Source organism: Podarcis erhardii, assembly GCF_964252035.2.
Source record: "Podarcis erhardii genome assembly, chromosome: 3".
NCBI lineage: Eukaryota > Metazoa > Chordata > Lepidosauria > Squamata > Lacertidae > Podarcis > Podarcis erhardii.
This window is the reverse complement of record NC_138507.1, coordinates 61,539,811-61,566,085: the sequence shown is the minus strand read 5'-3', so window position 1 is coordinate 61,566,085 and position 26,275 is coordinate 61,539,811. Positions and strand designations below refer to the sequence as shown.

General features: G+C 40.4%; 1 protein-coding gene and 1 long non-coding RNA gene across 3 annotated transcripts in view; one reads left to right on the top strand and one right to left on the bottom strand.

Moving 5' to 3' along the window:
• PDE7B (phosphodiesterase 7B) overlaps positions 1–26,275 on the bottom strand; it is a 170,719-nt gene that overhangs the window by 84,283 nt on the left and 60,161 nt on the right. For both annotated transcript variants that reach the window (XM_081855342.1, XM_081855343.1), the window contains exon 2: positions 6,628–6,688. In XM_081855342.1, coding sequence (XP_081711468.1) covers positions 6,628–6,688 — 61 coding nt within the window. The remainder of the gene's footprint in view (positions 1–6,627; positions 6,689–26,275) is intronic.
• Positions 1,483–26,275, top strand: part of LOC309338299 — a 33,514-nt gene continuing 8,721 nt past the window's right edge. Inside the window, exons 1-2 of the long non-coding RNA XR_014154851.1 lie at positions 1,483–1,677; positions 3,248–3,337. This is a non-coding gene — a long non-coding RNA (uncharacterized lncRNA). The remainder of the gene's footprint in view (positions 1,678–3,247; positions 3,338–26,275) is intronic.

Sequence of the window (26,275 nt, the reverse complement as noted above, 5' to 3'; positions counted from 1 at the left end):
AAGCTGTAAGGGAGCATTAGAAGGAAGACCAAGCAACTGCAGCAGAGGGTAGGGGTGAGGGAGGGATCTGGTGGGCCCAGAACAAAGGGGAGCTGTAGTAAGCTCAACAACTGGGACCAAGGCTGGCTTATCCATAATGCCATTGAAGCAATGCCTGCAAAGGGGCTCAGAGAGTCCTGAATTTAGCAAACTAACTTCCTCATGAGGCCAGCCTGGTGATGCCTCGCTGGGGGGGGGGGGGAGTCATTGAAGAAACAATGGTACTGGTGACCAGTCATTAGCCCTTCATGGGAAGACCCTTGAAGCTGTGAAATGGGAGTTGCCAGGGTTGCATGGGGCATGATGTCACCAAAATTAAAAGTGCTTTTAGCAAGAGGCTTTTGAAGCAGAGGTTACCAGGGTGACACAGGGCAATGGTATGCCCCGCGGAGGACCTTAAGGTCCACAAATGACAACACTTTGGAGGTCCCAAGTCGCAAGGTGGTTAGATTGGTCTCAACTAGGTCCAGGGCCTATTCAGAATTGCAACTATGATTTAGAATTGAGCACAAGAAGCGGTGTGTGCTGAATTTTGTCTCCACACAGGGCACCACTGAAATTTGAGACTACGATTCGCCACTGTTATGGGAGAAGCGACAAGAGACACTCTTGAGGTATAACGATCTGCACCCTCTCCACTGAAAGGTTCAGGTTGCAAATATGTGTAAATAAACCATATTTCATAAAAGCACTTGTGCCTTAATTTTCCGAAGGAAACGAAAACCCTGGTTTAGGGCCAAGGCCCCTGGAATCTCATGCACCTCTTGGCACATTCATTCAGAATGTTAGTCATTGATGCATTGACTGCAAATAACAGGAATCCCTCTCTGCTTGCCCAGCTCAAAAATATTCTACTCCACCCCTGGGACACACACCCACACCCACACACCCAGAATTCTGTACTTACTGAGGATGCTCAGTCCTCATTGGGGTATTCTGAGCCTCCTCCTCACAGACACCCTTAGACTTCTCATTCTAAAGATTTCTGTCCTTCTGCAAACCTTGAGGTTCCCAAGCCTGCTGAAGATGTTCCATTTGTGTGTGTTGCCTTTTCGGTTGCATAAGGATTTACACTTGGATGAGTTTGCTAGTAGTAAAAAGACAAATGGTAGGTGATGAAAATAACAGGTATTTTTGCCAATTGACAACACACAAGAGCCCTGTTTTTTGTTTCTTTAGTTCGGAGCAGAATTTTGAACACAAATGTATTTTGACATATAAATCTGCCTGGCTTTCAACATTGGCAATTGGCCTTACATTCAATAGTGATGATTAATAACATTCTATTAATACGGTCAGAGCCATTCTGATTTTTCATCCTGAGTGAAGAGCCCTTTAGAAACTCTAGGGATTGTAAAATGCCAAGGTTACTGTTTTATTTCTGGGTCTTACAAACAAGAGCGGATCTCAGTTCTACTTTACAACTTGCTTACCAGACTAAGCTGCATTTCTTACAGATACCGTGATCTGTTTTCATCCAGAGAAACAGTCTGGAAGGGCAGGCTTCTTCAGGCATAAAGGAAGTACCATGCAATGATTTGGTATGTCAACACAAACGGGATGCGGAGAATATGAGCAGGAGCAGTTACTGAAGAGTCTGTGTTAGAGATGAGAGAAGAAACCAAAAGCTTGACAAAGGTGAGTGATGACATGTAAACAAGCAAACACCATGCATGAGAAGAAGTGTGCATCTTCAGAGTGAAAGGGGGAAATAATTTGAGATCTGGAACAAGGAAGCTTATTTCACAAACTAGAGGACGGGATAACTAAAATCTGCAATGAGAAGTTGGCAGGAGGGAAGTAGGGAGCCCAGAAAGAGAGGAATCTCTGCCTAAAAGAAGAAGTCAGGCTAGCGGCTATGGCTGTGTGATAGAAGAGCAAGTTAGCAGAAGCAGAAGCAACAGCTTCAGAATTTGACAAACCTGTTGCTATGGCTACCTAGCCTACCAACCAACTTTCAGACAACCAGAACGTACTCAGAAATACAATTCATGCTGCGTACAAAGGGGACACTGCATATACGCACATTTACAGAAAAGTAGATGGGAAAAAAGAGCTTGATATAAGATTATTACTATTATTATTATTAATGAAAGGCAAAAGCTTTGTTGCTGTTTTCTAGATTATAAGAGGGATAAGACTGTGGAGGATGAGAAGATTAAGATTAGCCAAGAGATTTTGCTTTTCAAGGCCAAACAGCAAATGGCACTTCTAAGCCAAGATGTGCGGAACACTTTAATAGCTACAGCAATATGGGGACAGTGGAATACATTGCATAGGCAGGGTTATTTTTTTAAATTGACAAAAACTTAAACTTGGGTTACCATGTTGCTCTGACAGTAACTTGTTTTAAGTCTGTTTTAACACTGAATTTTAAACTGTTGTAACCCACCCTGTGACCTGCTGATGAAGGACAGGTAATAAATTAGTTGTTGTCATCATTATTATTTGTTATGGTTAAGAACAGGAATATTAGCTTTAAGAATAATATTGGGGGGGGGGGGTACCCAATCACAGCTAAGTTAGAACCTTGGGTTCCATTTTGTTAGTTCCACACTTTCAAGCCTACCTACAGCAATCATGCAGTTCCTCCACCATCAATTGCTCCCCCCCCAAAGCTCTACTGTTTATTAGTAGTTCACTTACATCCTACAACTTCAGCTCTAAATATGGCACTCAGAGCAGTTAACAAACATGTCAAAGGTTGACATCATCAATGCCAGGAGAAAAACTATAAACATGAAAATACTAAAATAATCTCTTATAACTAAATCACACCAGAGCCCAGAAACAATGCCAGAAAAAAACACTCCCAAACCAAGCCATTTTGAGGTGCTGCTTAAATGAACCAAGTGAGGAGGAGTGCTGCATCTTCCAGGGCAATCAGATTTGTGACACCAACACTATCTCCAAGACCACCTACATCAACTTCAGCAATGAGAGTTAAGCAGTGGGCTGAGTGGTCCACCAACAAAATTCCAATCCTGCTTTTGGAATCAAGAGGTACCACTGTACACTCAAAATTAGACAATTGCTGGATGTGGCACCAGGTCACGGAGGATCATCTCAATAGGTCATGGCCATACCACTTCTTCACACACACACACACACACCCCTACCTGGTTTTGTGAATGCTATACAAAAGGAATTTGGTGGTCATAACTGGAAAATATTAATCCCAACACATTGTCTTTCAACAACATATCAGGTTGGTGTGCTCATCCAGGATCAAATCCAAGACATCAGAGATCTTTCTATTTACCAAGCTGACATTGAAAAAGTAGCACCTGAAGATAAGGTAAGTCATGGTGCTTTTAGCTGGAGGGAGGACCAAGTTGCCTGACTTTCCTTCTCCCAGAAGTGACCTTTCATTCAAAGAAGTACAGTGGTACCTCGGGTTAAGTACTTAATTTGTTCCGGAGGTCTGTACTTAACCTGAAACTGTTCTTAACCTGAAGCACCACTTTAGCTAATGGGGCCTTCTGCTGCTGCCACGCCGCTGGAGCACGATTTCTGTTCTCATCCTGAAGCAAAGTTCTTAACCCGAGGTACTATTTCTGGGTTAGCAGAGTCTGTAACCTGAAGCGTATGTAACCTGAAACATATGTAACCCGAGGTACCACTGTATAGAAAAGTACAGAAGTATAGGAAGGTCTGGTTGGTCATGGTAGGAAGTGAGACTATGTGATTCTGATGAAGTGAAGATAGAGCTAAAATGAGCATAGAATGGAAGAAAATTTGCTACTGGGATAGGTTAGTTGGCTTAAATTTTTAAGGGCTCTACTACAGCTACTGCATTCATTATAAGAACCTGTGTCCCACAGCATGAGCATAGCCATGCGAATATTTTTTTTTAAAAAATAGTCAGTTAATTGCTTTTACAGTCGTACCTTGGTTTTCAAACAGCTTAGTTCTCGAATGTTTTGGCTCCCGAACACTGCAAACTCAGAAGTGACTGTTCTGGTTTGTGAACTATTTTTAGAAGCCGAATGTCTGACAGGGCTTCTGTGGCTTCTGATTGGCTGCAGGACCTTCCTGCAGCCAATCAGAAGCAGCGCTTTAGTTTCCGAACATTTTGGAAGTCAAATGGACTTCTGGAATGAATTCCATTCGACTTCCAAGGTATGACTGTAGTTGTAACCAGTTAACTAATGAGCTGATTAACAAAATTAGAATCTCATAACTGTTACATAATGACTATGCCCAAATGGAGGATAATAATTATTCTAACTAAAGGACACAAATTATTAATTGTGTGGAACACAATGCATGGTACAGCTGCACTTTATCACAGAGAGCAACTTGAACTAAAGGCCACAGTTTTATCAATGCCATTAATGAGTTATTTGTACCACTGTTCTCCTATTCTCTATGAAAAACTGTATGGACTGTTTTGTGAGAACCGTGAAGACTTATTGCCAAATTACACACAATGTATATGCACCCAATATAGGGAGGGGGGAACTGATTGACTAGCTCACACAGATATTCAGGAATGATTGTCTACAGGGCAGACCCAGAAGGATGGCAGCAGTGCACCACATACAGTGGTACCTTGGGTTAAGTACATAATTTGTTCCGGAGGTCCGTTCTTAACCTGAAGCTGTTCTTAATCTGAAGTACCACTTTAGCTAATGGGGCCTCCTGCTGCTGCCGCGCCACCAGAGCATGATTTCTGTTCTCATCCTGAAGCAAAGTTCTTAACCCGAGGTAATATTTCAGGGTTAGCTGAGTCTGTAACCTGAAGCGTCTGTAACCTGAAGCATATGTAACCCGAGGTACCACTGTACTGTCACCTACAGCTCCCAGCTAAAACCACTCCAGCGTATCATCAGTGATCTACAGCTTATTTACAATGATACTTCTATCTCACAGGCATTGGGTAGACCCCAAGAGCACTTTATTGCTGCCCCAACTCCTCAAATGCCCCTCTGAGGGAAATAGAGTGGGTTTATTCTTTATTTATTTATTAAATTTCTACACCACCCTCCACAGTTTAAAAGGCCATGGACTGTTTAATTAGCCAGAGGTCTGGGAGAAGACAAATGTTTTTGCCTGGAGCCTAAAGATATGTGAGGAAGGTGCCAGGAAAGCCTCCCTAGGGAGAGCATTCCACAAGTGGGGAGTCGTTCCTCCTTTTCTCATGGAGGAGGCACACAAAGAAGGGCCTCAGATTATGATTGCAGGGTGTGGGTCAGATCGGTTTAGATTCAGCTGATCCATTGCCAACCTTACTCTATCCCCAAAATACTTCATTTCAGGGCCTTGTGCTGGCTATTGCTGGTGAAACTCATTACCAGCTTGTCAACAGCCCATATCTTAAGAGGTGCTGTAGCGACTTCTGTCACTGTGGTGGTGCTGCCCTCCCTCCCGACCGCTGCCAATACAGTTAGTGTAGGGCGGGGGTATGGACTTCTGCTGAATCATAACCTCTGCCAGCAGCATGAATCAAGTGCTAAGATTGTTCTGTCACACTGCCACCTCTCTGACATTGCATATAATATACAGTGGTACCTCGGGTTAAGTACTTAATTCGTTCCGGAGGTCTGTTCTTAACCTGAAACTGTTCTTAACCTGAAGCACCACTTTAGCTAATGGGGCCTCCTGCTGCCGCCACGCAGCTGGATCCTGATTTCTGTTCTTATCCTGAAGCAAAGTTCTTAACCTGAAGCACTATTTCTGGGTTAGTGGAGTCTGTAAGCTGAAGCGTATGTAACCCGAGGTACCACTATAGATTCCTGGACTATTTGGAAAGTCTGAAAACATGGATAAAACAATTAAATACTGAAGTTTTCACACATGGTCTTTCTTCCTCACCAGTGCAAGCTGGTCCATTAGGGTGAATGAGGTACAAACCTCTTTCTGTCCTCAGCTAGGTTCCCCACTTGCCTGCCTTCTGACCTAGAACCAGTTCACTGGCTGTCAACTTCCTTCTCCTTAATTTCCGTTTTGCCCCTTGTAGAACTCAGCAGGGGCAAAACTAGAATTAGTTGGCTCTGATTGTCACTGGCTCTGGCTCCACCTTCTGTTGGCCTCTCATCCTACCAGTTCTATTAGGCACCAGCCCACACTGTCTCTCCTCATAGCAAATTAACAACAGTCCCAAATGACTTCTCACTTAAAATCAGCACACATCAGACTGTCAAAGTTAAGCTGCTTTGGATACGAAACAGTTTGTTGTTAAACAGAATTAAAACTGATAAAAGTAAGAACCTGTACTCTTTATGCTGCCTAGTTAAAATAATAAAAAAGCAAGTTGATGCAAAAATGAATAAATACCGTAGATGCAGTTCCAGCTATGCAGTGTCTTGTCACAATCTGCATTTAGATTTTGTAGCCAACAGTCAGAAATCACTCTGTCAACAACTTTCTTCAAGTGAACTGAGGGCTCATTATAATCAATTAGTGCTCATATGCATTCACTATTCATACCAGTTGCACCAAAGCCAACTATACATCCAGAAGAATTATGGCTACCAACCAACCTCATTAAAATGCAGACACTCTTTGAAAAGAAACACCTCATTAAAACAGTGCATATTTCTCCACATACCAAACTCCAGATTAAAGAGAATGGACTCCACTTACCTAGCATGCGAACACATTTGGCACTCTGCTCTGGGCTATCGAATGAGATTTCTCCACACCTCTGGGGAAAAGAAAGGAGAGGACAACATATTCAACGCAAAACCCAATATTTAATCCACGTTAGCTTTACAACTTTTACTGCTTTTGTTTTCCATATGCCTATTCCTTCATCCAAACATTAGAAATCAGTGTCATTTTAGAAGCCAAAGTTCTCTGTTAACCAGAGCCTTTTTATTAAGTGAGAAAATATGCCTTGCTCATCTCCTCCTCTTGCCTTGAGATCAGGCTAATAAGTAACTCTTGCACTTTGGGATGCGGGGTGGCGGTAAGCCTTAGGAAAGGAACCTGGGTTTCTCGTCTATTTATTTTGCGTTTCTTTTCAGTTTGGTTTGTCATCAGGGTTTTGCTTGAGTAGGAATTTAACCAGTCATTTCACTGAACTTATCATGGGAATTTATAGGACTGTAATTATCAGGACATTAACTGTACTGTATCTTGCAGTATGTGGAGATGCTGGAGCCTAAAGTGCAGGATGGTTGCTTTATTGTCATACAAGGTCAAGGTGGCAAGGCTTCTGGTATTTACACCTGGCCTGGTTAATCCATAGTCTTCCTACTGCCTGCCATTTATACATTCCTATTTCCCTTCTAATGTTGTATGTTCCCATTTCCCTTCTATTCCTGAAGAAGGCTAATGGAAATTCATGATTTCAGTTGAGCACAGGTCCATTTCAGACACATCACAATCACTGCATTTTCTTCAACTGAAAAATGTAATTGAAAAAATCACACGGCTCAATGTGGTGCCTTCCATAGTTCCAGTTACAGATAGGTAGCCGTGTTGGTCTGCCATAGTCAAAACAAAATAAAAAAATTCCTTCCAGTAGCACCTTAAAGACCAACTAAGTTGCATGTTCTGAAGTGTGCATGTTCTGAAGAAGTGTGCATGCACACGAAAGCTTATACCAAGAACTAACTTAGTTGGTCTTTAAGGTGCTACTGGAAGGAATTTTTTTATTTTGTTTTGAAAAAATCACCTATTTGGAAAAAGTCATATACATCATAGAGGTAAAAAATGAATTAAAAGGATGACAATAACAATTTTGATCAAAAGTATATGGAACACCAGCCTACTGAAAAAACTAACCCATAAACTACAGTTGTTGAGGGAACAAAAAGAAACGGACAACTTCACAAAGATTTGGCTTAACTTTATTATGTATGCAAGTTTTCCAGATAATAATCAACACCCCCCTCCCCACACAGCATAGAGCTCTATATGGCTAGAGTGATCGCCCAATAGAAAAAAGGCTTTGGGTTTCAAATCCTTTCTCTGCTCACACTCACATTTACACAAACACATACTGTTCTTCATTATCCAATAAAGGAAGCATTTAGTTCATTAATAATCATCCTTACACCAGACTCGCCGGAATCTCTAAATATTTATCACTAGATGACAGCCACTCAAATAATGCTGATGAATGTACTTGAGAAATATTGTATTATTTTCTATTTATAGATTTTTATGTCTTTATTTTCTTTCTTCTTTTTTATCTTCCTTTTGTTGACACTTGATTCTTCATAGATATAATACTATGAGGTCTCACATTAGAAATGCTTCTTATTTGTTTTTATATTCTATACATTGAGAGTTTATAAGTGTTCTACATGGTTAAACTGTTAGATTTTAAAAAGTGGATAAAAATTATAATTATATAAATGATTTTAAAAAAATATTGGGGAGTTCCAAGATGGGCCTCCATATATTTTTTACTCAGCTGAACGGAAGAGTTCCAATGAAGTTTCATAAAAAATGGATTCATTCCTCAAATATGTTTTAGGAGCCATGGCTCTACACCGGTGAGCTCATTCAATATTTTCCAAGAATGCAATACATTTTACTCTGGTTTACCACAAGGAGGAAATGGACTATACAGTAGACCACTGTTTGGTCAAGAAAATCATTTTTTCCTTTCCTATTTCTCAGTATTTAATAGGCTTCTTCATTCCTACTGATCCCCCACCCCCATTTAATAGAAAAGAACTTTAAAAGATGCATGCTGTATTGAAGTTATTAGTGCCAGAGGAGAAAGATAGCTCTATATTTTACTGGAAAACTCTGTGTATGTGGAGGTCTGTTCTTGAGCAAACAAATACTTCGTTAATTCTCATTTGATTTTTCTTTTGCATTCACTATTATTTATAAGCAACAAATATTTTTTCCTACTCTCACAAAATATGCCTTTTGGATTCTTCATTGCGTGGACAGGCGGAATCCCCAGATCCTGAGCAGTCTCCCCCGTCATGTGGAATAACGACTCAAGACAACGTGCTATGGGATTAAATTGGCCACAACTTTATTAAATTTCAAATGTGGGTAGACCTTGGCTCAGGCATTGGGCGTTCTCCCTCCCCAGTCCCCAGCCGGGGACCTAGGGAGCTTCAGGGTTATCCAGTGTGTGTGTGGGGGGGGGGATGGGCCGGCTCTGGAGAACATATGTTCAAGCAGAGATAGCCGCCCCCATTACGCCGCCGCTGCAGGGGAGAGCAATGACGACCTTTCGGCATACGGTCAAAGCCTCCCTTCAGAAACCCCTTTAACGGGGAACCCTGGTATTGACGCCGCAAAGAGGAAGATGGACTAAAGGATTCCACCCAAGGCCTGATACCGCCAAAGTTGTGACGTTTTGCTACGGGAAAGGCGAAACCTGCCAATGCAGGGAAATTCCTTTCCAGCCCTTTAACAGTGACCTTAACGTAGCAGCGCCCGCATACCTGTGAAGAAAAGTTAACCTGCAAAATAAGACATTAACTGAGGGTGGGTAGGGTGGGAGAAGCTCTGGAGCCAAGTGAGGATTCCCAGGTAAGATCCTCCCTCTATTGTGTGGGCAGGTAATCCCTCCCCTACCTGGCCTGGTCTCCTTGGCAACGCTTCCCCCAGGTGGGATTGGACAACTGACTGAGGTAGGCGGAGACCTCCAGGTATCCCACCTGAGGGAAGGCAAAGCCAAACCTATGCTGATGGAGCCGCTCCAGATCCAGGGGCTGCGCGTGTCCACGCAAAGGGCACCCCCTGTTTTAAGCGGGGAGTGGTCATTATGACACAAGAATAAGGTCTGTGTGAAGGACCTTATATTTTTGTATGTTGTGGGAGTAAGAGAGCAGTGGCTCCTTCCAATACTCCTTTGCTTCTCCTGTGCTATTCCTCTTTTTACCTCAATGTGCATTCAGGACCCTGTGCAAACAGTGCTCTGAATGCATGAAGGGCAATGTAGAGGCAGCAATCTGTCCCTCCAGCCATCCATTAATTGTACAGGCTACAGCATCAATTTATATCGCATGTGGTGGCATGACAAATTTGGCTGCCTCCCAACGGCTATTAGAAGGGGTCCTCTAATTTGATCATTCCACTTGCCATGGCAAGCATCTCAGACCACACCTGGGTACTGACAAGCTAGAATGTGTGCAGAGGAGGGTGACCAAAGATCTGGAAACCAAGCCTCATAAAGAATGGTTGAGGGTACTGGGTACTGTTAGCCTGGAAAAGAGGATGGGAGATATGATAGTCATCTTCAAATATCTAAAAGGCTGTCACATAGAAGATGGACAAACTTGTTTTCTCCTGCTCTGGAGGCTAGGGCCTGAACCAATGAATTCGAGTTACAAGAAGGGAGATGCCTACTAAATATCAGGAAGACCTTTGATACTAAGAGCTGTTTGACAGTGGAATCGACTTCCTAGGGATGTTGTGGACTCTCATCCCTTGGAGATTTTTAAGCAGAGCTTGGATGGCCATCTGCCATGGATGCTTTAGCTGAGATTTGTACATTGCAGGAGGTTGGACTAGATGACTCTCTGGGTCCCTTCCAAGTTTACAATTTTATGATTCTATGACATGCATTCTATGAGTCTGTGATTACACTGTGTTCTGGAAGAACGCCAAGTCTCTCTGAAGTGCAATGTGGCATCCATGACAAGACCCCACACTTCATCTCTTGGAAATCTGTAGAATCTTGGCTGTCAGAAACATTTTAAGCAACACCAGTCAAGTGATTGTGTTTTGTTCCACAGCTCATAACTTCCCTAGATTGCTGGCTAGTATCTATGAGACCACAACATAAACAGTAGCATTGGAGAAATCATGCTGAAGTGGATCACATTCCAATGCTGGTTATGTAGGAATTGTTGGGAATCTGGACTAGACTTTATTTAATCTCCATTGAGATGGATGGTAAATTTAGGGTGTAGCAGGTCACACGCATAATAAATCCATGTGTAATTTAGTTTCTATACACAGGAACGATAGATGATAGCGGCAGGAAGGCATGACTGGTATTACATCAACGAAGTTGACAAATTCAGTACTAGCAGCAAAGACTAACTATTAGCACACTACAAAATTCCTTCTGAACTTGATGGAAACATTGAACCTCCTATCATGGGATCTGCCCAAACCAAATTCACACAATCTTCTCCTTGGTTTTTATTTCAATAACACTTACTTTTTTTGGTTATTTGCCCAAGGCTAACAATTTAAAGTAACTGCACCAACTTTTATAAATAGCAAAAAAGTTTTTTTAAAAAATCGGCACACTAAATACAGTAGCATCTTATAATAAATCCAGATCTTCTGTACAAATACCACAATTCAAATATTTGTGGGATCCCTCTCCAGCATGTGACCAAATGGGTAATTTATGTTGAACAGAAGACCATTTGTAAAGGACTTGTTGCCTCTCCAGCCCAAGATGCTCCCTGCATGTGAAACTAACAATCAAATGTTACTTTATTCCCTTCAGTTTTGAAAATGGTAAGCCAGGCCATGGAACAAACTTAACTTCAATGCAGAGCAAAAATGAACCCCAGAACTCCTAACAGATCATCTGAAGCCACAAAATAGCAAGTGGCATTTTGGAGGGAGGGGGGAAAAAAGGAAGCATGCATTTCGCTGCTGCTGATGACAAACATCTGAATGCATTTAGAAATAGCCTCAAATAGTGCCTACTTTGAGAAGCACACACACTGCGTTTTCATGTGGCTCAGAATACTAATTCAGCAATATTCTTTGCAATTAAGAGGGGGAAGGCTGCCTTTAAAACTAGTTGGAAAATAGAAGGCATGTGACATCCTTCCTAAAAGCAAAGCTAACATTCTATTTATCTCAGTTACCATCGTTTAATGTTTTTAAATCCCAAAATACAAAAGTAAGTTGGGGAAAACATTTTTGCCAGCAAAAATTGCATGGGGAAAATTGATACCACCTAATGCAAACTTGTAAGAAGATTTTTTTAATATTCTAAAGCCTGGAGAGGAGGTTCAATTACCTGTCCCCCCAAGACCCCACATATTTAAATTATCTGAAGGAAAGAGGAATGCTTTTAATAAATTTAACAGATGAGAAAATGCATCTCTCACTGCGTTAGCTGTAAAGTAACTGCTTGTCGATCCTGTATTATAAATGTAAAATTAAGGAGTGTTCCAAAAATCAGCTGAGTTAAATAAATTCTCAAAGGCTTAAAACAGCAGTTCTGGGATGATTTCATAATGTTTGAAAACACTGGGCCACTGAGAAAACATGCCATATCCCTTCAGCCATGGCCAGCATATCTGACTGTGTGCGTAACTACACATTACACACATACACAGGAAACAAAAACTCAGTGGCTACTTTTCTTAACATTTCCCTTTTTTTTAAAAAAAAAAGCACTGAAACTATGTGTGGGGCAAAGTAGTTTCAGGAGATGAGTGGGGCATTTGGAACAAAAAACAACAACAACCAGCAGGTGGGACAAGGGTTAAGCAGTTGCTGCAGTTTCTCTGCTCCAAATTGCCCCAACACTGTTTCCTCTAGTAAAAAACCATCACATTATTGTTTCATGCAGTGCCGATGAGAAGTGGGAACAGAAGGCACAGATGCACCAGACCCACAGGCAGCAGGGGTTCTGAACTCTAAGCTTTCCTTTTTTTAAAAAAAAGGTAAAACACTAGGCTTCCTGGAAGTGAAGATACAAAACAAAATGTGCAGGTGCCCTTTTGTGAAACGAGCCAGGCGGCCTGCTCCCACCTTACAGGATTTTTAGTCAATAACTGAAGTCAGAGTTACAGATATTCATTTCTTATATTTTTATTTAAAATATATAACCAAGTTGCCCAGATGTTTACTGTTGTCATTTTTAGTCACACTTGAGCTCTTTGCCTGATTTAGGATTTGCATTAGAGATGGAGGAGAAATTCAATTCAGTCTGCATTCAAGGGCAAATCTATCAAATCTGCACTTTCTGAAAGAGTATGAGAACTGAAAAAGAGCAATCGTTCAAAATCTACATTTTTGTGAATTTTTTAGTGTTATCTAACCATGCAGTGTTTACAAAATCACACATTAAGGGAAAGTGTGCATGAAATGAATACATTAGTGAAAAAAGCTTACAGAAATGTATTATATTGGAGGAAATTGCTGGTAAAAAATGTGTACGTTACTCAGAATGTATAAGAAAATAGGCTTATTAGAAGAGATTCGATATTTATTTAAAGAACTTCACAAATTGCTGCAGAAATGTGGAGAACTGAATTTAATATTGGAAAAATGAGAAACTGAGAAGAAATTTGTGTCTTCTGTAGGTTCAGCAAAGGTCCCGATCCACTTACGGTACACTGGGCCCAGAAAATCCCATCTGTCTCAGTGGTTACATAGTTATGTTATCTAATTGGTTGCTAAACTCTAGCTGAACAACAGTTGATTGAACAGCTTCTATGCAAGTATAAAAGGACCAGTGAACTCATACAGCATGATGTTGGCCCAGAAAACTCTGTTTACCATGTGAGACAGCTAATCAAAGACAATTTTGTGGGGTCTAATATGGGCTTCTGCTCCACTGAAATCATGAATTTCAAGAAGCACAGCATGCCTGCGGGAGTTATCTACATCTCCTTCTAGCAAGAGTACACTGTACTGATTTATACCTGGAGACATGCTGATAAGCAATGTGGAAAGGTCCTTATATTTACTGCAAAATGTATAAGAGGCACAATTATTTCCCCACTCTGCAGAGATGGGAGAAGGGGCATTACTAGGTAATTAAAGAACTTGTGGCAGAGGCCCATGACACAAATTTTCATAAGTGTATATAGTGTCTTTGAGCAACTTACAATGATGTCTGTGGTGTCACCAGCACTACCCTTTACAGCAGGGGTCGGCAAGGTTTATCTTGCTTGGGCTGGATCTCACAGCGTGTGAGTGGGCAGCTCAGTTTGGGGGCGGTTTGGGGGCCAGTCAAACAACCTTTGCGGGCTGCTTCCGGCCCATGGGCCTTAGGTTGGTAACCCCTGCTTTACAGCATGCCCAGCTGTCCTGTAAACAAAGCTTTTTTTGAGGGGGGGAGGGAAGAGATCAGGAGATTTTTGGCCTGGCATCAAAGACCTGGATCTCAAGCCCCCTGAGCCAACCCTAGCAGAAATGTGATTCAGTTTGCAGCTAAGGGGAAACTTAACTAATCTGGACTTTCTGAAACAATAGACAAGCCAAAACACATTCCAAATTCAGTAGCACAGTTCTCCAGCCAATTAATGTGTGCAAAACTGTATGTACTAGGGTAAAGTGTGCATTAAAATGTACATAGGTAAAGGTAAAGGGACCCCTGACCATTAGGCCCAGTCTTAGAAAAAAAATAATTTGGAGAAATTTGCATTAAAATCCTGATGCATTTTCATGAGGACTTTTAAAGAAACTGCTAGCTGATGTGGAAGAACGGATAACTGACAAAGTTTGGAAAAATGACAAAATGAGAAAAACATATGGACAGTTGTGCCCATCCCTAGAAGGCATAAAGGTTGTGGTGGTACTGAGGCTGAGAGCAGAGCAGCTCATCTACAACCAGCTTATGAGTTAAGCAATGAAGCAGTATTTTGATCCAGCAGCTCCTTCCTTTATGTCTCATACTCTTACAGCTATTCCTAAATACTGGTATGTTTACTCCGAAGTAACACTCAATGGGGCTTACTCCCAGGAAAGTGAATATATGAACACAGTCTTCATTGCTACATTACACCAACTCTTAATCAAGGCGCAAAATCCTCCCAATGGATCTTTTTGTTTTATTGACATGATTCGTTTTCCAGATGTTTACAGAAGGATAAATTTGTTCCTGAAACATCCTGCTTCTTTTGCAGCCAGCTGCCTTCTAGGCAACAACTGCAGGCCACTTTTTTCATGCACAAAGAGCAAGCATATCCTTTAACCTCTTCCACTTGGTTAGTTTTAGAATATGAAAAACCAGAAAGAAGCATAACTACTGATTTTTGCCAAAACAGGAAGAGGTCTGTAAAATTAGTAGCAGAGAGACAACCCAATCCTTCACGGTGGCTTTAGTCTTACAGAAAGAAGTTAGGACACACAACTATATCATATCTGTCAGTAAGAGGGGTGGATAGTAAAGAGTCAAGGCTTTACCATCTAAACTAACTGAACATAGAACTGCACACTATTCATAATTTTTCAAAGTTTAAATCTAAGCTACTGAATTTTGAACACATTTTTTTCTCAGTGGAAGAGATGCATAACTGCATGGGATGGATTTTGTCCTTAAATCTTAAGTGTTCTTCATATATTTTATGGATTAAAGCAATGTGTTAATGTACTAAATTAAAAGCTTTTTCACCTTGTTCTTCTTTACTCTAAGCATCAAATCAAACTATGTGTGTGTCTCTGTGTGTGCACACATAGTCTTCAACTGTGAGAATGTATGTTCTAATTTGCTTGCAAACTGTTGTCCTAGGAAAATTTGCTTGAGAGGGAAACACTTCCCTCGCTCAAACCTGGCTTTCTTAAAAAGCCAAACCTGGCAGGCAAGGAATGATGTCACACAGTCATGTTGCCAATATGATTCCCCGACTGGCTGGGATCTCCTCGGGAACAATGCCCTCCACTTGTTTTTTGAAATAAAAAGTGGTGTTAAAGCTGCAAATCAGGGAGAGAAGTTGTGAGTAGACATCTAATGCAATCTAACCCATTTTTGTGGGTGAAAATTTGGTGGACCCCTAATGAACTGAGTACAAAATGCTGGTATTTTTCTTCCCTCCCTACTCTAATTGCTTAAGAAGTAATACTGCAAATAAGACTGTTACTCTGCACCTATGCAAAGCAGTGCTCTGTGTTTTATGTAGATAATGTTTTATTTCAAAGACAGATGAGTAAGGCTTTCTGTAGTTTCCGTTATTAACCTCCTAAGATGTGTAGTAATTATTTGTTTTCCTTTATATTTCACGTATACTACAAAGCCTACAAAATATTTTAAGCATTGTAGCAGCACTGATAAGAAATGAAGACACAGATAGGGCACACCGCACATTTAATGCACCTGGCTTCTGCCAAGGAATACTGGGAATTGTAGTTTGCCCCTCATAGAGCTACACTTTCCAGGATTATTTGAGGGAAGCCATGTGCATGGTGTGAATGTGACGTAATCTTCCTGCACTGATACATAATTTTTTTCAAATTTGGAGTATGTTTTTTGAGATGTGGAGGACTGAGTGGTATGGGGAAATGCCTACAAAGAAATGTGGTTCATATGTATCTAAGTAAACACTAAGGCTGTGACCCTGTATGCATTTAAACTTCTTATCCCACGGGCTGTACAGAGGATTGCAAGTGAAGTGGGCAGTGAACCACATGTGTTCTGTGCCACTTTTTCCATTGATTCCTGTGAACTACAGAAAACACCTTGTACTTTTCCAGTGACATAACTATGGCAGTGCAAATTACCCTATTGGGTACAAGTCACCCTACTGGGTATAATAGAAGCCTGTTTTTATTCTGTCTTAGAATGATTGTATCTGAAGTAATTGGTTACATAAATTAGCAAGAGTTAGTTAGCCTACATTAAACATGCTCGGGCTACTATTATTTCAGAGTTCTGGAAATTTACTCATTGTTTACATGGAATAGTAAACCACTAGGAAGATGATTAGGCTATAAACCTAATCCCCATCTTCTTCTTTTTTAATTGTGGTTGGCAAGCAGGTTCAATAGTGAAGGCTTCATGTTATAAGAAAGCAATACAGGCAGGCCAGGCATCTGAATTGCCCCAAGTTTGGATTTTCACATAGGCATATATAAATGTCTATTACAAGTGTATACCAGAGTCAAGACTTGGCCCTCCTCAGTTGTATGGTTTTAATTTTCTTCTTATCTAAGCAGACATGCTTGCTTGTAGCTAATTAGAACAAAATGTAATGATATATATCCAACAGAAAAATAAAAATAGGCTGTAACTTGCTTTTTATGGGTGCATATAATTTTATTCCCTGTTTCAATGCATCTCACAAAGATCAGATGTTAAAAAGGATTCTGTATTTAAGGCCAAACAAAACCCCCACCAACCTCTTAGGACGGCTACTCTTGCCATCTGGATGTAATGTAGTCCAGTGAAAGGATAACAAAGTTATGGTTTGGGTTTATAATGTTTTCTTTAGTGTTTTATGTGGTATTTCACAACCCATCGGGGCCTCCTCAGTTAGTACATTAGGAAACATCCACTGCAATATTAAATTCACTATGTGAAAAATTACGGTTTGCTAGAATCAAGTATTTAAAGGAATATCCCATTTAACTGATCTGGATCTCAGTCTTTTGGAATAATTTTAACTTTTAATGACCAAATAGGCAACCAGTTTGTGAACAATTGAGGTTTTATCTCACCAATACTACTCAACTATCTTGGTTTGGCTGTCTTTATACTCTATTAGACCTATGAAATGTGGAACATTGGCTTCCCAATCTTTCCTCAAAATGCATTACATATATATACTTTAGTTCTTTAACCTTAAAAAACCCAGCACCACCAAAGAATTTGTAATAAAATCTTTTCCGCTTGATACACTGTCTAAAATGCATAGTGGTGTATTCAGTTTATAGGCATGGTATGAACAAATATGCAGAATTATTTAAAAGTGTAGACAAATATATTTATTAAAACTTTAATTATCCAAGTATATTAATAATACATAGGACTAGAAGTTATCCATAAACTTCAATAGTCACTGAAATCTGTACAGTTCCTTTAGGGAAACTGTTATATCATTAACATTAACTGCCTTAATTTGAAATCCAGAGGCCAATGAACCATTCCTTAAAAGATGCAGAGGACAAGAAATTGGCTCTCTGGTCAGGGACTTCTTTAGTAGGCTTGCTTGAGCATCCTCTGAATCTGCTCTGCTTGTCAAAATATTTGACAAGCAGGACATGCAAAAGACAATGTCACAGTTGTCCCTGGAGACCTGGTTCCTGAAACCAACTGCTTTCTGTTGTCACTCTGGCACAAAACTGTCCTAAGAAACTGGTTGTGGAACTCTCCAACCCTTTTTAGCCCTCACAGCTTCTGCCCTGAATGATTTCAACCAATCTTAAGGTTCCTGCTAGGCACAGTTGCTATTGCTTCCTCTCAGATTACTGAACTTCTTCATCTGAACTTGGCAATGCTGTGACTGCCATTTTATATATCAGTCATTATTCTCTGGCCAATATCCTTCCACTTCTCTATCGGCCAACTCATTGGCCTATGTTCATGAAACAATTAGAGCCAATTGGTTCATCAACTGACCTATCAAAACCCAACCTTCTGGATTTTCCTATCCATTATATAAACTGAGAGGTCTAACTGCGAACCATTTACGACCTAAAACAGCTTCCATAGTAAATGTAGCAACTGTGGCCAGCATGTTTGTCAGGTACACTGTGCCAACAGTAAGTTTACCCCACAAAGTAACTGCTGGGCTTTAGTTATGTAACTTCTCACTGTTACTCACTCATAAACACAACAATATTACATATATAACTATTGTTATTTCTATATTTACATAACATATTTTACCTCTTTTTTTTAATTCTCCACACAGCTTGAGATCTAAAGATATACAAACACATTATTCTATATTTTAAAGGGTGGCAACAGTTCAGTATTAATTTATTCCTAAACCTATTCTGTGTGTTCTAATTTAAGAAAATCATATGCTCATGAAATTATGGCTGTGAGAATCTGAAATAGTTCAGTTAGATTTCTTATTATGCTTTGGTGGATCTTGAGTTCTCCAATCTACTACAATGAACTGTAAGTGCATTGTGATGCGTTAGAAAGCCTTGATAAGTTAACTATCTTTCTACTCTTGCAAGCCCTATTTGGATGTTCATTATACTTGCATATAAGCAAGCTGTGAGGGGGCGGGGGGTGCAATTTCAACTCTACCCCCTCCAATGCACCACTTCCATCCAGTCTGCAGCCTTTAAGTATGAGATTGAAGATCTGAAGTGGGGGAGATTTCTCTACCTGTGGAGTGTCTCTTCATGATTTAAAACTCTGCACAATCAAAGGCAAGACTTTCATCCCAATCCAGTTTTATACACACACAGTTCTGTGTCACTAATTGAGGCAGGATGTGATGTGCATTCAGATGCACTATTGAATATACATTCCATAAAAAATAATATGAACTATTACTACATATGAACTATTAATATTATATTATTGATTAAATGCATGTGTCACCTAATGCACAATATGGCTTAAGCAACTTAACAGTTAAAACACACTTTTAAAAAAATGCATTTAATGCCAAGTTATATGTACAAAAAATGCATATGTTGGGATAAAGTACAGTGGTACCTCTGGTTAAGAACTTAATTTGTTCTGGAGGTCCGTTCTTAACCTGAAACTGTTCTTAACCTGAGGTACCACTTTAGCTAATGGGGCCTCCCACTGCCACCGCACGATTTCTGTTCTCATCCTGAAGTAAAGTTCTTAACCCGAGGTACTACTTCCAGGTTAGCGGAGTCTGTAACCTGAAGCATTTGTAACCCGAAGTGTTTGTAACCCGAGGTACCACTGTATGCATAAAATACACAGCTTAGTGAATGTAACATTAAAAAATTAATCACACTGGGGAAAATTGCTTTGCAAAAAATGTGTATATTAAGATATAGTTGCATTCCTTGTTTCTCAGTCACTTGCCAAAGAGTTTTTGCAAGGAGGGAACAAGTATTCACCAAACACCGCACTCCCCCAGTTTTCACTCTGCACTCCAAATGAGAAGGGCCTTGCAAAATATCCTGGATAATGCAATGCATGTTGCTTGGAGGAATCCAAGGCTACCAGCAGCTCTGTGCCAAAGATACTAAGCACTGGGTAAACTCAAGGTTCCCTCCATAATGAAGATTAAGTACTTAAAAGTTCCCAGCCTTCCACTAAAAAGACAAGACAAAAAAATTCTGGTCACCAGGAAATATTGCCAAGGCTGCTCTCAATGCAAGTCTCTTTGAAATGCACCCAGACAGTTGCTCCCTATAATCCAACAGGGTGTCTCAAGTCTGACACCTTACAAAATCATCTTTCAAAGAAACCCAGAGAACCTGGCGGGTGGGGGCAGGGATACAGGACCCGTAGAGAAGCTGTCTGTCCTTACCTCACCTCATTCCAAACAACTGAAGAACCCTTAAGAACTTCCAAAGCCATGAAATGGGATGTTTGAAGACTGACTGAAAAGAAATTTATTGTCTCCCAAATACATAACAAGTATGCCTTTTTTGTTTCCAACATCCACAAGTGAAAATGAACACTTAGGGTACAATCTTACATGCACTTACCTAGAATCAAGACCCACTGAGCATGCAGTGCCATTCCTGATGGAAACTTCCCACTTTGTCCCCACTTTGAAGCCAAACACCAAATCCTCACTTTCAAGTCACACATGCATTATTCCATAAAATTTCTCTACCTATGTTTTCAAGCACATTGTACTTGATTCGTCTTGTCATATGGGGATAGTGAGCTGCCTTACACCAGGCTAGACCAACCAGTATTAGCTACACTGGCAATAGCTCACCAGGGTTTCAGATTTGTGTGATGAAAGGCAAAAAACAGTGGAACAATTTTATGCAATCTGGTGGGACTTTTTATCTTAAATTTCACACAATGACCTGCACAACTCCTTACTTGCACCTAAAAAAGAAATATGGTGCATACAAATCTATTTTGTCCTACTGTTGCCACTGGCCAAATGGGTTTAGATATATTTAACAAAAAACTTGTTTACCAGAGGAAAAAGTGCACACTATGCGCAACAACCACTCTTTCAAACTGCCTACACCTCTGCAAAGACAAAGAAACCCAAACACTCACCTGTCTCTAGCCTTTCTGCAGTACAATTTTGTTGCAAAATGCCAGTTTTCTGAAGGTTTACAATTAAATTGCATCAGTTTTACAAGTGTTTCACTGTGCAGGCAGAGATAGGTGTTTTGGAACAGTGACAACACTCAGAACCACATACACATTACTTAAATTCTTACTTACAAATGCTGCACAGACAGTGAAAACTCAGACCAACCAGCCTGAGAACCCACAGCACCTACAGTTAATAAGTGGAGGATCATTGTTTTCTATTTATCCCATGCTTATCCCATCCTTTCACGAAGGAGCTCAGAGGTGGCTTACATGGGTTCTCCTAATTTTATCCTCCTAAAAACCCTGTGAGGTAGATTAAGCAGAGAAGGAGTGATGGGCCCAAGGGACACCCAGAGGACTTAATGACTGAGTAAGCTTTTGAACCTGATTTTCCCTTGGTCCTAATTACAGTAAGATAGCCATACTGTTCTTCACTTTTTAAAAATCTAGCTAGATGAAAAGAGTTCTACCGCAGGAGAGCACTTGGCCTTCAATGACCCCCCCCAAAGCTACTAAAGCCACATGGATGCAAAGAAAGGAGGGGGGAATAGTTGCTTAGCACTAATTACATCACATATATTATGTAAGTGGTGCTCATGACGTTTGCAGAGCTTCAGTTGCATCCCAATCAACATGCTATCTTAGGTGGTATCGCATTTCCCCCAAATACAAACACATTGCTCTTTTAGTGCTGTTGGAAATGCACCAATCCCAGAAGAAAAGTATTACCTTAAGCCAAGACAGTGTGGGTAAGAAAGTGGAAACAAATGGTCATAGGAAGCCACCTCAGCCATCAATCTCAGTATTACACTGACTGGCAGTGGTTTTCCAGACAGGGGTCTTTCTCAACCCTATGTGGAGTTACCAGGGATTGAACTAAGGCATGTGCCATGTTACTAAGCTATAGCTTTGCACTGCATTTGAACTGAACTGAAGAAAACCTGATCACGTAAGAAAAGACCAAGTATCCCTTCCAGATACTTTAGCCATTTGAAATGCCTATGAACCCAAAAGCTTATTGACTTGGAAAATTGAAAATTAGTGCTATACGGATATGGACAATTAGTAGAAATAAATTATATATCTAATTTCTAGTTCTCATGATTGCTGAGAAAAACTTGGAAACAACTCTGTAACTCCCCTTCCTCCATTTCTTTTGCTGAAATACTACTTTTTTTAAACATCTGCTTTAAAAAACAAAAAAAGGAAAAATGCAGAATTGTGGAAAGAAAATTAATTATGTCGAGCTAATGTACAGACACACATTTGACCTATACAGCCTGGTAACAAAGATGTCTGCTTCCTGGTTGGGTTTTTGGCACAGTTTACATGGTAGGCTGAAAAATTCTAGTTGCAGCCCTTTGGCTCTAAAGTCCCATAGCAGCTGCTGAGAAAAGTTTCTGTTCAGCCCATGCACACCTGGCCCAACCAATGTAAGGATTAGGCAATCTTGTCCAAACCTATTGTTGTTGGTGGCTATGACACAACCACACACCTTTGACAGCTGCATTATGAGGACAAAGATTTGTCTGTATGAAATACAGAGTTCAGAAAGAGAAAACATATTTTAATTGCAAGTCTAGTCATGTTCTTGTCTGTGTGATTTCTTGTTGCACATTATTATAAATGGGGAATCTGTGCGCTTTGAAACCAGTAGGACTCACGAGCCAGCTCTCCAGGAGGTGGCTGAATCCTATTGTTTGAAGTCTTTCTACCATGTTCATTGGCAAGGACCCAAGAAGCCCGACTCAGTTTTAGCTGGAGGGTCAGAAAGAGTGCTGCAGTTTACAGCCAAGCTTGGAAGATGAAACTGAGAAATAAAAATACACTGCAAGTTATATGATGGGTCAACAGGGGGAAACCTCTGTTCATTATAGGATTGTGTAAATGAAGCAGCACAGAATTCCCCAGAGACTGCACTGTTTAAAAAGCAGGTGATTGGTATGTTACAAGAAAGAGCATAAAGAGAGACGATATTATTAGATGTAGTAAAATGGCTGTGGTGAATAAATCAGAATCTTATGGCAGTTGCCAGAATCTTACAATTGCCTAGATGGATAAAGATGTTCCCTTATTATATTCAGTATGAATATTTTCCCAAGTACTGTATGTTATCTTGGCTGAGTTGAAGCTGGGGGCACTTTTCTCAAACATTTTCAGTAGCAGTGATACGTTTCCTTCTTTGGGGGATTCTGGGGGAGGGGGAGATGACATCAAAAGGAAAACATAGTATTATCCCATTCAGAGTGAGTGCTAAGTGAATAAAGGAAGCATTGCCCCCACTCTGCATTGGCTTCAGAGTGCCACATGGGCAAATCTGACTGGACAAATAAGTGCATGACATCATCAAACCCACTACAGGATCCTCCATTTGTCAGGGGTCACTATTCCAAGGAAGACAATAGGCTAGGTCATTAAGAAAATGAACCAAATAAGCAGCTTATTGAAAAACCAATGGACAGTAAACAAGGGTGAGTAAGAAAATTCCAACTCCCTCCAAAACTCTACTTTTGTCTGTTAAATTGAATCAAGCAAACTGCTGGTGCAGTCCTCATTTTAATCAGACCCCATGCATGATATTTCAAAAGTAAATAGGACTTACTCCCTAATGAATCTGCCTAGGATTTCTATCCAAGACATCATTTTTGGCTCAAGAATTTTTTGGGGGCTCAAATAACTCAACTAAATACAGTGGTGCCCCGCAAGACGAACGCCTCGCAAGACGGAAAACCCACTAGACGAAAGGGTTTTCCGTTTTGGAGGCGCTTCGCAAAACGAATTTCCCTATGGGCTTGCTTCGCAAGACGAAATGTCTTGCGAGTTCCTGCGGGTTTTTTCCCCTCCCCCCCTTTTCCTAAGCCGCTAAGCCGCTTATCAGCTGATCCGCTAAAAGCCGCTAAACTGCTAATAGCGCTAATCCGCTAAGCTGTCAATGGGTTTGCTTCGCAAGACGAAAAAACCGCTATACGAATAGCCTCACGGAACGGATTAATTTCGTCTTGTGAGGCACCACTGTAATTAAAAAAGAAACATATTTATCTAAAGTGAAAGTAAAGTATGTACACAACTTAAGTACAAATGAATTTTTTTCAAACTGCTTAAACTAAAAAATAAAATAAAATATCGACCTCCAACCAATGCCCCCAATCCTAAAGTACATTCTGAAGACTATAATTAATGGTCTGTATGAGGATTAACAACCTAAGTCTGAATATAAACAAAATAGAGGACATAACCATTTATGAGCCATGGCAAGGGATTACCAACCTTTTGGGGTTGGTCAATGCATTTGGAATTTTTAGAAATCGCCATGGGTGCCAGTCACAAAATGGCATGCCATCAAAATGGTGGCCAGTTGTGGGAGCAGCAAAGGTTAATTTGCAGCAATGGGGCCAAGGATGCTAGTTAGACTCTTACAACCCTCCATTAAGGTCACAGAGCTAATTGCTGAGGAAAGCCATAGACCAGACAACTCTTTATCCTTTTGGGCACCCTAGTGTGTATTTTGCTGAAAAATTCCACAATTTCTAATGCTGTCTACATATACTGAGTACAAGATAGACTCTCAAGTACAAAAATAATTCTCCAGGACCCAAGTTTTTCTTAAAGATACCTCAGTTATCCTCATGCTCTTTCTGTGATGCTTTTACATCTGAGCTTAACAATAGATAAGAAATTACAGTGGTGACACATATTGGGTTTCTTCTTTTCTTCCTGTCCTGTGGCAATTGGCACAGTAGCTTTGTTTACCAGAACATACAGTTCGGTAGAAATCCCACAGTGACGTCATCCCACAGATGGAAGCTTCTCAGTGTGGCTTTTTGGGATAGTTTCAAACTTGTGATTCACTTCCTTAAATAGGAAAAAAAATATTAAGTGACACTTTAAGGCATATTGTATCCTTTGGAGAAATCATAGCTCAGTAGCAGCTTAAAGATCTGCTTGTATTATGGCCCAGTACCTGCAGTTACAGAGCTGCCAGAAAGTTTGATTCAGGAAGACCTTTAAATATGATCCTAAAGACTTGAGTTTTAAATCATTTGAGGCCCATTCAGTGATTTAACACTGGCTTAACTCACAATACTGTAATGTGAGGTTTTAATATCCCTTACAAACAGGTACTGTATACCACTCCTTTAATTAAGTGGAAAGGAAGCTACCTGAGAAGAATGCCAGATTTCTAGTGTCAGAGAAGCCACTCTCATGCATGCATCATGTGACAAAGAATCACCCTCGAGATCACGTAGTGCCCTAGCCCTGCCCCTGACACCCATATATGGCATATATACTTCCCTTGCATTTTCCTGCATCAGCCCCACCAAGCATGGCCAAGGGTCAATGATGATGCAAATCATAGCCCTACAACATCTGGAAGGCCACAGGTTCCCTATTCACAACATCTGTGCTAGCTGGGCTCAATACAATGTGCTCTTTAAATGTGCAAGGAACTTTATCCATGAGTGCACATTCAAAGATGCAAAATCCCACATCAAACTGCAATAATAAAGATCATGGAAACCTTCACTGCCTGGTGTGGTATATAAACTTGCTATGGGGTAGAATTAGGAATAGCTCTCTGCTTAAAATGAGATCTCATGTAAGAGTAGTGTCTTTTTGGTCACTGTTGAAATACCGTATTTTTCCGTCTATAAGACGCCCCCATGTATAAGACACCCCCTATTTTTGGGGACTCAGATTTAAGAAAATGGGGAGAGATGGCCCCGTGTATAAGACACCGTCTAATTTTTGACATTATTTTTAGGGGAAAAACCTAGTCTTATACATGGAAAAATATGGTACTAAAGTTGTGTCTTTCCCTGTGCTCAGCTTGTATACAGTAAATCTGCAACATGTGCATTTAACTTGTGCACATGCAGCTTTATGTGCATGTCAATTAATTTTTTTTACATATTTTTAAAGGGGGTGGAAAGGGGGTGAGCATTCAGGAAAAAATACATTGGCAATCCTACTGACCATTGCACCCAATGTCTTTTGACTACACACATTTTTGGATTACTGTATTTGTACATTGTAAATTAGGGATGGGGAAACCTGTGGCCCTCCAGAAGTTGCTGGACTCCAACTAGGCATGTAAGGCTACAGCAATTTCCTTCCCACCCAGAGTCTGTTGCAATCAGCACTGTTTCCATTCCACTACAGTCCAGCTTCTGCCAAAACCTACATTATTCACCTCACTAGCTGCCAAAATGCCAAACAGCTACCAGTGACTTCCTTCAAAAGGAAACATAACCTAAATAAGCACTGTGCTCCTGGAACTGTTCAGAGACATGGAGTGTATGTAGCAATGTAATACCGTTTTCTAACTATGATAGGTTTTCACATATAGAGACGGCATGATATTTTATTTCAGTATCTGTTTAAATAATCTGGGGGAATTAAACTTGGTGACTTAAAACTAACCAAATGTTGTTGCTCAAT